Source organism: Dermacentor silvarum, chromosome 1, assembly GCF_013339745.2.
Source record: "Dermacentor silvarum isolate Dsil-2018 chromosome 1, BIME_Dsil_1.4, whole genome shotgun sequence".
NCBI classification, from domain to species: domain Eukaryota; kingdom Metazoa; phylum Arthropoda; class Arachnida; order Ixodida; family Ixodidae; genus Dermacentor; species Dermacentor silvarum.
In genome coordinates, this window is record NC_051154.1 from 110,076,955 (window position 1) to 110,089,470 (window position 12,516).

General features: G+C 42.7%; 1 protein-coding gene across 1 annotated transcript in view; it reads left to right on the plus strand.

Annotated features, from left to right (window-relative positions):
• Positions 1-7,115: 7,115 nt before the first annotated feature.
• Positions 7,116-12,516, plus strand: part of LOC119434856 (nose resistant to fluoxetine protein 6) — a 48,070-nt gene continuing 42,669 nt past the window's right edge. The window contains exon 1 of the mRNA XM_037701907.2: positions 7,116-7,756. Coding sequence (XP_037557835.1) covers positions 7,504-7,756 — 253 coding nt within the window. The 5' untranslated portion in view covers positions 7,116-7,503. The remainder of the gene's footprint in view (positions 7,757-12,516) is intronic.

Below are 12,516 nucleotides of genomic sequence, written 5' to 3' on the forward strand. Positions count from 1 at the left end.
ATCGTTGACATGCTGCTTTCATTTCCACTGTACTGAAAAAAAAAACACGTTGTTAGCGCTGCGCAAGAAATAATTATGCTCTGCTTGAGAACGTTGCAACCAATGATACACTTTTTATGCTTATTCTGACCAATCTTTCTACCATTGTTGTCTACCAATGTGTTAAAGTTTCTCTCGGCATTCTGCTTTTCTTACCTTTTTTTCAGAGATGGATGGCTGAATTGCGCCATTTTTCCAGGCATTAAAATGTCGCTTCCACACGTATGTTCGGGAAGCGAATTTTGCTGTATCGATCTTTACTGAATAAACAAATGCGTGGTGTAGCCAGAACTTCGTTATAATTAGGCTTTGGAAGTTTTGGTAGGAACTTTTACAAATCAGCTCAAGCCGAAAAGCAACGAGTTTTATACATTTTCAGCATTTCCAGGGCTCCTAACCAGGTTTAAGCATTACAAACAGACAAACGCGGTGCGCAGATCGCGCGCTGATGATCATGTCTGGAAATTATCCGACCGCTGCATGGTCTGGAAAGGAGCTGAAATTTCAAATAAAAGCCCTCATGCTCTTCCGGTCGAGGGAGCTCAGAGTCAAGGTCACGCGCGCAAACGCCTCTACGTAAGACACACTGCCTGCAACGACATTCATGCGGACGTGTGACATCGGTTAATCAACTAATGCTGTTGTTGTTAATTTTTCTATGTGTCCAAGTTGAAATTTATTGTTATTCATCACACGGGCATGAACAGGTGCCCATTATTTATGGAGCAACAGGACGTCCTAAAGTAAAACATGCTAGGGGGGCTTCCTATTTTAGTGCATACATAAGAATATTAGTGCAGCAAGCAGTACTGGTACGGACATGAAAAGACGTAAATGAAATATGGAGAGACAAAAATATAAAGAAAAAGTGCGCAATTAAACAAGTGGTAAAATAGCGAGAAGAAATAACAAATTGACGCTTTGTAAGAAATACATTCAATACTAAGAAAATAAGATTGCCTGCTAATGAACAAAATAGTTTACGGTGTTCCACATATCAACAACAGCAATAACGACTACTACTACTACTACTACTACTACTACTACTACTACTACTACTACTACTACTACTACTACTACTAGCATTATTATTACTACAAAAGCTTTACAGTGTAATGTATAAATACAGTGTATGTATAATGTACAGTGTAATGACTTAAATCTGATGCGGCATTCTGACTCCGGTATAGGAGAACGCAGGGAGAGAACCCAGGTGGCGGAGGCTGTGTGAGGCAATGGGAGAGTAGCGCGTGTCTGGGCACCACCACTGCGCGACATTTCAATTTCTCATTTGTTCACTTTTAATGAACCAAATTTTAAAAAAATAATTGGGGTAGAATGATTCTTGGATGGTGCTTTTCACATCATAGTGCGCTAGCAAAATTTCAAATGGGGCCTGGTTACGGGTCCTTTAAATATGTTACCAAAAAGGGTACCCTATACTTCAGGAGCCACCTCAAGAGGCACCGAGAAATTTCGCTAATCAAACAGCTTTCACTGAAGCAACTTCAATTGAGTTGCGAACCTAGATTAATAAAGCAACATAACCCACAAACTACAAACACCAACACTTTTACGGCGCTAAGCAGTTATTAGATGGGAACAGGGTTATCTCTGCAGCATCACATGCCGTAACATCACGCTCGAACGTATACGTTCGCTTTACGAGAATGGTAGTAGATAAGAAGGTTGGACTTACACGAACGGAGCGACAGGTGTGCGTAGACAAGACACTAGAGAGATAGTCGAGAGGTGTCTGATTATACTACGTGAATATACTTTAATGAGGCATAGTTGGCGAAGACGAAAGGACATGCGCGCATACAGAAGGGAATGTGTGGCGAAGCGTGGAACAGAAGCACATTTGTGGAGTGGAGCCAATACACTTTTTGAAAAAAAGCATCTTCTGGAAACTGACGACCGCACTTGCCATTAGAGTGCACTGGCTTTCACCTGACGTCATGTCTCAAAGCACACAATCCACCTGTTATCTATAAGGTATTTGCGTAGACCGGACCTCGCGATAAGGCGCCTTCTGTTTTAATTCCGTCAAGTACGTTAGAGGGGCATGTACAACACTTCCGTTCACCCTTTTCTGTTGGCTTCAGTCATTTCTACTCTTTTGCGGATAGGTTTGGGTAAGGAAGGACACCACCGCATCATTAAACTTGTAACACGATTTGTTGCTGTTGTCGTTGTCGTTGTTGTTGTTGAGAGAAGGGAGAAAGCACGTAATTGACGTAGGCACCAGCGCGAAGTAAAGTTTAAAGATATTGAAATATTGAAGGATTATTTCTGGCGATGAAAATGAAGCACCGGTCTCAACTCAGAGCGCTTGCAAAGGCGAAAGCAAAGAGATACAAACGAAACATGCACGTAAACGACTGGCGTTGGTGTGACCCGTTAAGACAAAAGAGTCAAGGTTCTTCGCGACATCTTCAACTGGTCGTTTCAGAGCACTCTCGGATCACTCGAATGAGAGAGAGAGAGAGATAGAGAAAAGGGAGAAACGAAAGAAGCGAGGTGAACCAGACGCACTTCCGGTTTGCTACTTCTGCTTCGACCTGGTTTGATGGAATATACGAGCGCATAGTAACAGTATGATAGAACTGTAATTCAATTGAGTTATCTTAAAACCTTCAAAGAGGAGGAGGCGTTTACCATGTGTAGCAGCTGCAAAGTGAGGCCATGAGACAATGCGAGTTTATTTAAAGAAAACTCCGCATTTTAAGAGAACTTCTTCCAGGCCAGGCAACCGGACTCAGTACCACCGTCTGATTTAAGCAGTGGCTCTGTCAACTGGGTTTACTCGGGGCCTGGTAGTTTCTAGTGGAACGGCGAGTATTAACACAATTCTGCAGCACTGTGCTGTCGTCAGTTGGGTGACGATTTTGCTTCTATGCATCTCCACGGTCATGTATATTTCCACAGAACCCATTTGATTAATTATTGTACAAGCATCCGTGCTTCTTGTTGTAGATTAATATTGTTATGGTGTAGTAAGCTTCGCTGTCAACTTGTACTTCCTGGCCCAGTCAGTACTACGACCGGCTGGCCCAGTCAGGTGGTTCTCCGGGGTTAGATTCCCAAATCAATCGTAATTTTTTTTCTCTTTTTTGAGGGTATGGCATGGTTCATTTTATAGCCTTGCGCTACATTAGGTGGAAAATGAATTGCACTTCACATATTAAAGCAGAGCTGTAATATTACGCCTTTCAGTTTGTTCTGTGACTGTTGCATGCAGAACAATCAAATTAGCTCACATATTTACATTTCTTACGCGAACGGCAGTTCCTTGGTGAAAGTAGCATAAAAAATAGTCTACTCAAGGTCATCTCGCTGGAATCACTTGGCACCCGCTTACATATTGGGATCAGGTACAAGTTATCGAGGTGTTGAGGAAGTAGTGATAACTCAGCAACCGCCATACAAACACATGCAGCCTCACTATAATTTGCTCCGAGGTATACTACGATCTTATGAACTCGTTTTTTTTGGCAGCACGTGCAATTGCATATTTAATGACGGAGGATATTCAAGCAGCACGTTCGATTTATGCATGTTTGCTTTAGTTCAGCTACTTGCTAAAGTAAGACACGCCTTCACTGCTGCGCAGCTCCTGAGACAGCATAAGTGATGTGCCCTATCAGATAGCAGGCATCAAAGCGAAGTTTAGATCGAAGCTAGGTACAGATGTGCCCTGTTATATATACCAATGGCACCAAAACCGCCGCATTTGTGTCCGCTCAAACCGGAGTCGGCTTAGATCCGAGTAAAAACGCTAAAAAGCTATTTCTTCGTGCTTCAAAAAGAAGAAAAAAAAAAAAAGAAAAGATGTTTAGGAATATCTGACAAAGAACGGATCATGGGAAGGGGGGGGGGGGCTAAGTTCAGTCAGTGCTAAATTATCCGGGTCATAAAATATTATCAGTAATCTGTCTAAAACACATTGGCGGCCTAGTTGTTTAGGATTCATGCTACATTTACAAGCGCGCCCGGACGAGGACAGAGATGTGCGTGTCTGTTTTCTAAAACAGTGGTCACTACTGAGAAAGAAACAAAAAGAACGGCCCAATGTACTGGAAATATACTTCAATACGTCCTGACTGTTGTGTTAGTTGATCGATCATGTTCGGCATAGCGCAAATTTTTTAGCGCTACGTTTTCCATTCAATTTGATGGATATATAGAAAGATTGATAGATGATGTTGGCATACTCTTGGCGTCTCCAGCGATCCTTGTGGACAGATGCAAGCCACCAGTACGAACCCCTATGCAAAATAGATCCATCGTGTGACTTTTACATGCCACGAGGCCTCAATAGACGATATCAATCATGCCTTCACTGCATCAGACTCAACGTCGCCTACACAAACTCCTTCATGTACAAGATGCAACTCACGAACTCTCCAATGTGCTTTGAATGCAATGCCCCTGATGACCTGCCACACGTTCTGTGCTAATGCTGCCGCTATGCGTCAGAGAGACAGTCTTTGAAGGCGGCACATCACCTTCAACGGATCTCCAGCTTGGAATTGCGGCACATTCTCGACCCATGGCAAATCACCGCCTCTGCGTTATGCGCCACTAAAGCGCTGCTGAGGTTCTAGTGGGTGACGACCCTTCGTGAAACTTTGTAAATATCTCTACAGTGTATATATACAGGGTGACCATTCTTAAGTTTTACGGAATTTTTAAAAACAATCTGTTGCAGATAACATAATTCTAATCCTTGAGCTGGAGTACTCAGAGAGGCGGACAATACTTGCACGAGAATTCACAACACAAATTAAACTATTGAACAAAAATGCACTAATTAACTTCATAAGTAATTACTTTACGGCACATATTGCAATTTACTAATTGTAGCAGGTGAGCTTACAAGACGAATCCACTTGAAACGAATTTCCGGAATGACACCAGTTTCGAGATATTATTTCGCAAAGTGTGGGACGAAATACGTGGGCGTTCCAGGTACTTTTGTGATTCAATGCATAAAAGAGCGTTTTCTTTTAAAAAAGTAAGTGGAACAATGCATTTTGATGGTGAGTTTGATGGCGCATATCTCCAAACTTGTGTCCTTCTTGAAATTCATTCCAAGTGGATACGCCTTGCAAGGTCACCTGCTACAATTCGTGAAGTGCAATATGTGCCGTAAAGTAATTATTTCGAAGGTAATTACAGAACTTTCGTTAATTAGTTGAATATGTGTTTCGATTTCTCGTGCAAGTAATGTGCGCCTCTGTGAGTAATCCATCTCAAGGACTACAATTGTGTTATCTGCGGCAGGCTATTCTAAAAAAAATCCGTAAAACTTGAAAGTGATCACCCTGTATAGTATATGTGTGTATGTGTGACTGTATGTGCGTTAAGTGTTTCTCACTGTATATATGATAATCATCACCCAGCACACGGAGTAGCATGGTGAAGAGCCAGGCTAACATCTCCAGCATATCATTAAAACATGTTTCTCTCTCTAGTACAATGGTCAGCCATTTTGAAAACATTCGTCATTGAGCGCTTCTTCGAATCATGACAGTTTAGCGCAGCTGTAAGCGACGCGCCAGTGAGCAGTGCGCTTCCTCTGCTGCTGCACTTCATGGCATTGAAGTAAGCGGCGGCTCTTCCCCTGAATTTCACTTTCTAAGAAAGTACAAATATTAATTAAAAATACCTTTATTCCAAGCACCCAAAAAAGCTGAAAGCAGGAATTAGTGACTGATCAAGCAGACAATTCATTACCTTAGCGTACATCGTTAATATCCAAGCGCCACTTTGAAGTCCACATCCTTGAGCGCCAATATCATTCTACTCATTCTACTTCCAGCGTTGATATAGGTCATTAGCTTTTGCGAGCAACAGTTAATCTTCACAACAATGAAACCATTTTCGCCAATATAACGAATTATTAGAAACACCGTTAACAGCCACGCTGAATTTGCTTAAAGAAGCGTTTATGTTGCGTTATGTAGGCCAAATAACCAACCTGCATTCTGACTTCGCTCAAGAAACTTGAACTGCCTTTGGTTAACCTCCCTGTCTTTCCATGCATCATTACTCTGACCCTTTCTCTCGCCGGTGCAGTAATAAAGATATAAGAAACACAGAGGTGGTATTTAACACCAGCCTCTTCCACCCACTATCCCATTTTAATACGCTTACATACACTTATATCTTAATACACTTACAAGGACATAACTTTAGCCATGTTAGAGGATGAGTTATTTTGATAAAATTCATGTCACGCACACGCATTTCCCCTAACTTGTATTTTTATTGCGAAGGGCCTCAGTATAGTTTCGTGAGTTCAGTTCGTCTGTTGTATCAAGTAGACGACGTAACCTAAAGCCTGAATGCAGTGACATCGCTTGCGATGCTCAGCCAGGTGACTTCAAAAATTTTTCTGGGCATAGTCAAACCCAACCGCCAATAGCCAACCGGCTTAACCGGTTTATTAGCCACTCCGGGTAACCACTCTTGTAATTAACCGGTTGTTTGGGAAGCGTACCACATTGGTCGTCAAGTGACCGATTAGCCGACTACTTGGCAGGTTAACCTGTTAATCATTGAGCGCTATATGTGGTGGTTGATGATCTGGTGCATCTGGTGCTGTCGCGTTAGTCCAAAGCGTATTAATAGCTATTCGTGGTGCGTCCGGTGTGCCCTATATAGGGTGAAAGACTAACGTAAAGGAAACCATTCCTGCCTGTTTACCAACGCTCACGATTTCAATGGCGCAGCGCAATCGGGGCTGCACCCGCACGCTTCAATCCACGCAGGCGCCCACTTTGAGAACGGAGGAAACATATTAATTCTTACGAGGCGCTGACTATGCCTAAAGCAGATACGCGCTCCACGTGCTGCTCCCGGCGCTTTCGGCGTACTCCGCGTGCGCGCTTGCACGCCAAGGACCTTACGGGGAAGGCGCGCTGCCAGATGACCCTTCACGTCGTCCGCGGCTTCCCCAGGCCACACTTCAAGCGCGGCGCCTCACTCCTCGCCCCTTTACGGTAAGGACGCGATGAGGCATGCGCGCGGTGGCCGATGGCCCTTTCCCTTTGACCGGGCAGCCGACGAAGGCTATATAGGACTGCTCACAGACCCCGAACCACCCGTATAAACTGACGCGACCCGATCATCTCCGACATTCAGGCGTTCCCAGGAACCAGCCACTTCGCTCTCGCTTCACCTACGCCGGCAATGATGACAAACTTTCGCACGTGTTCGTGATGCAACGCTCTTGGTGACACGCTTCTTTCGGATATGCATTTCCCGTTGAAGTTTCACTCGCTACAAGCTTGGATCGAGAGATGAAACCTGGCCATTGAAGTGTTCCCGGCACTTGATTTTAATTAGGCAGCTGGAAGCGATTGAGTCGGCGTGAAGCGCTGAACTACCAAGGAACGTTCTTCATACCAACGAACGTGTTCCAGTAGACGTGACTGAACGTAGCAGTTTGAAGCCATGAAGGTGACGCGTGTACTAGTCCTGTGCGCCACAGTGTGCTCCGTAGCCATACCATGTGCGCGTGCAGTCACCGAAAACTCATCGCCAGGGGTAATAGACAAAGTGAAGGCATTCGTTGGCAAGATGTTGAACAGCAAAGACAGTGCTCTAACTCAGCGACTACTTGAGGCAGATATTTCGACTTCCTGCACGGTCGGCCTCTTGAAGTTGATGCGCGGCATCCGAAACTTAGACCCGTGGGTAATAAGAAGTAAGCATTGCCACTTTGGTATCCTCTTTTGATTTATTTATTAATGCTGACACGTCTGATGAAGTTGCCTTTTTTCTTTGTTGAATGTTGGTAAGTCCGCGTTTGCGTTCAAGTGCAATACTATTTTGTCACAGCAATGATTGTTACCAGTAGAAAAATTGAATAATTGTGCTTGGCACTGGGAAATCGTACTCAAAATGCATGAGCTAAGAAAAAAAAAGGGACGTCAGCAAAGCTCAGCTATTTAAATGTAGGGCTAACTTATCTGGTTTTTCAACTCTATTGTCCTGTTTGCTTTAGCTCGTATTGAGGATGAATTGAAAGATAACGGAAAGTGGTGAACAAAAAGCTACGGGACATATTTCCGTCAGTAAGACTTTAAAGCCACTTTTAATAACAACGAAAGAAGTCCGGTGTGCGCCCCCTTCTGTTGTAGTGACTGCCAAGGAAACATTATTTGGAACATAGGGTTTCCTTGAGTCGCAAAGTAAGTGCCAAGAGGAAAATTTCAAGCCTCCAATATCGCTGAACGCACGTTCAGCGACAGTAGAAGCTTGATAAAGCTCAAATAGACATAAACAGGCTTCAAGAAACATGTTCTGTGCGTAACGCGAACTTTCCCTGCAGTGACGGCCACACCGCCCATTACAGTGAAGGAGGTCTCGCCGCGCAGAGACAAAAGAGCACAATGATCATCAAAATTTGGCTAGAAATCAAAAGAGGGAGACTATTTTTTTTGTAAATATTTAGACAGCGTCATTGCAAATATTTTAGTTACATTTCAGCAAAAATTTTATTTATCTGGAAATGCGATATTCGAAGCGACATGTCAACCACTCTACTCATTTAGTAGATACACACCAGAGGCGCCCATCATTTAGCTTTCACAGCGTGTCTTTGTTCGGAGAAACGCATCTGGCTGGACCAAAATAGGTTTAATTACAGTGCCTAACAGTGTCTTACAACAGGCGTTCACAACATGCTACCTAATTCTGACTGATGGTTGTGTATGTGTTAAAAACGATACAGTGGTACCACTCGATTTTTTAGCTCAAGAAGATTTAAAAAATGCCTGCTTCAGTTAATACTGTTCGACCCCTTCAGGTGGATCACCGGGAAGAGGTGGGCATTCATTATAAGTTGCAATAATTTAGGAAGATGTCTAGAAAATCCAAATAATTCTAATTTTGTTATCTTAAGACACATGGGGAAATTGTAGAAATGAAGCCGGTGAGTAATGAAGTCATATTATTGAGCACAGATTTCGAAACTAGCGTCACTTCCGAAATACCTGCCTGCCGCCTTTTATTGAGAATTGATTTATAGAATAAATAATTAATTTATCTGTAAGTTCTCTTGATTTAAACTGCCGATGTGGAATGGTCTGTGGAATGTTCTGATCATGAGTGTTCAAATAAGGAAATTTCTTAGTGGAATCGAACACAAATAATCCAGAAAAACAACCTTTGAATATCGCATTGAATATCGAATATTATCTCATTACTAAAAGAAAGTGAAATATAGGTTTGCATGAACTCCGTTTGGTAAAAGAAAAGCCTTTCTTAAATTGTTTGATACAGGCATGTAATGCCGCACGAAAGGGGACGTCCAGTCAACTGAAGAGCTTGTAAATTATAAACCGCTACATTCAGTTATCTAGTTCGACATGACAATGACAGCAACGAACCAAAGAATCAAAACGTCACCAGATGCACGGAGAGTGTTGTGCTCCTTGAAGGAGATAGATAAGCATTATACCACAGGCACCGTACAAGGGAAGCGAACATGGTGAGACTGGGTAAATAATAAATTGCGTTGCCTAAATCGACCCAACAAATTTGTGAGCTGCCTAAAGACGATGCGTCCTTATTGAACAGAGATTCGCAGGAAGATTGAGACTTGAAGGATGTGTCAGGCTGGAGGCAAGGTTTCGACAATATTTTAGAGCTGGGCCAATATTCGTGAGTTCGAATGCGAATCGAATTGTCCTCGCTTTTCGATTCGTATTCAATTCGAACATTCACTATTCGAAGTTGTAAAATATTCGTTCCTGTTCGAGTATAAGAGATAATAGCATTTTTTGGAGTCTCGAGGTAGAGAGGTCGATGACAGTGAGGGCTGTACGATGGATTCTTCTGCAGCAAAGCCGCAGGTGTTGCCCAGAAGCAGTGGTTCCTGAGCAAACGAACTCTACAGAAACTTCTGCTCAATAATTTCCAGTCATACAATAAGAATGCTTCACACTTAGGCAGCCTGCATTGGAAGTGATGTTTCGATTTAGGCAAAAGATTTCATTATTTAACCAGTCTCACCTTATTTGCATCCCTTCAAAACAATGTGTGGCGCTCTTCGTCAACGAGCATGATATTCTGGGTGCATCACGTGACGCGCTGTTTCCTTTTTTCATTAGTTATTGTCATGGTGCACCAGATAACTGAAAGCAGATGTTTCTCATTTACAAGCTCCTTAGTGGACCGGACGTCCAGTTTCGAACGACCTTACATCAACGTATGAAATAGTGTAAATAAACGACATTTATTTATCAGGTGGTCTCCGCGCAAACTTTATATTGCACCTTGTTTAGAAATGATGACATATTCGATATTCGATTCGATATTTGAAGGTCACCTTTCTCGAGTATTTGTGTTTCATTCGAATCGCAAATTTCACTATTAGAATTTTTCTAGGGACCTATTTTTGTCTCCGACGAAGTCTGACGTCGGAGACGAATACATGTCCCCTTAGCGAAACGTAGGCTCAAGCACGACACACCCCTTGTTCGACCACTATTGATCATCCTTAATGACACCCTTAATGAATAACTGAAAATTATAGAGCCGATGGTAGCTACTTACGTTTGTTCATCAACTGGCGCCTCTGCCAAGTAACCACAGCTCTTCCGCAGCAGAAACATTCGGAACTGTTCCTACTCCCGCCGGTATTCGTCCCCCCAAACTTCACTAAGATGTGCTATCCCTTATATACGAAGAGAAATGAATATTCGACAATTTTTAGCAGTAAATTCTCGAATCTGATATGAATCGAATGGCCTTCGCTATTCGATTCGTATCGGATTCGAGAATTCACTATAGACATTGTCGAATGTTCATTGCTGTTCGAGCATAGACAACAAGGTTTCGCCTGGCCAACCTCTTTTGAGCTAAATTTGATCGGTAAAGTTAAGGAAGAAGGGTCAGCATGAAAATTGCAGAGGACTCTCCGTGACTTACTTGACCACCATCTTTTGAGATGCTAGCCAAGGTCAGTCATGCATAAGCAGCAGCGTGCAATATACAATGATGTCTATCTTCACATCCCCTTGATAATTGTTCAGGAAAGGTGCCGCAGCAGGCATTTGATACGTACACGATTACTTTTTATTCTTGCCACTTAAATTTTTGTCACTTTGTTATGGCAGGTACGTCATGTAATCCCACTAGACAGGTAATTTAGATGTACACCCGTGAGCAAAAGTATACGGACCAGTGATTGCGCGATAAAGCTGATTTTCTCCTCTACCTGTGAATGTAACTTGAAATCAAAGACTGCAGTTCAAACTTGGCATTGCGAACTTTCCAGTACACTCGTTGATTTCAGTTTATGCCCGTTAATGACGAAGAAATTCAGTTTTTCGGTGACCCTGTGGTCCGTGTACTTTTGTTCATGGGTGTACAGTTCTACAGGGCTGATCTTCAATGTGCGCTTTCTTGAAGGTGCATATATATCATCATCTGTCTTCCTTTATGACCGAAACCTCGTGATAAAGTTAGTAACAAGAGATATTTCATATGCGCATAAAGAATATAAAATAATAGAGCGAGAACAAAGAACACAAACAGTCAAGATGCCATATAAGAAAGTTCAAGGAAAGAAATTCATGCATATTTTATAATGAACACCCGTTTAGAGATAAGTAGCTACGTTATTTACAACCAGCATGGGGAGCAACATGTCTCACCAATTTGCATAAGTTGCCCTCATTCGTGAGAGATGTAAGCAGAGACAATCTCTTAACAACGCGTTCAACCAATTGGATGACCGGCCTCTGGCGGAAGAAAGAATTCTCCACCACAGACTGGACTTAACGTCATAGAAGAAGGCCGTGCAGGCGCTTCTGCGCTTCTTGCAAGCCACCGGCCTATCTGAACGACTGCGATTAAAACGCTCTTCCGGCGTGTGGGTTTTTTTCTTTCTCACTCTCTCTCTGTCCATTTTTGTAACCCCTATTTCCCTACCCAAGTGCAGGGTAGCCAACCGGATTCTAATATCTGGTTAACCTCCCTGCCTTCCTCACCATCTCTTTCTCTCTCTTGACAGTTACGGGACCGCAAGGTAAAGAAGTGTACACCTTTTACCTACTCGGGGCACAATATAGTCGTGAAGGTGCGCCACTCATAAATAGGAGTCCCATGACCAATGAAGCATTTTATTTTATAATTTTTTTGTTCGTTTACCTAATAAGTACGCACATGCAGAGGGGCAAATTGGCATATCGCCTAATATTGTCCCCAAATGCCTTCCTCAAACATTTGGGGAGAATATACCTAGATATTGTTTTTCACCACACATCTTTAGAATTCATGCCTCTAGCATGGCCCTGGACTGAGGGTTTTTATAAACTGACAACCACCAGCACCGAATAGTAGTTGGACAAGTGGTGTATGCCCTAAAAAAACCTCACTTGGACATTATTTTTCTTATTTGAGTAAATTCGCTTGTAAGCTATAGTGAATATTGCCCACCACCTAACGTCCTCTAAA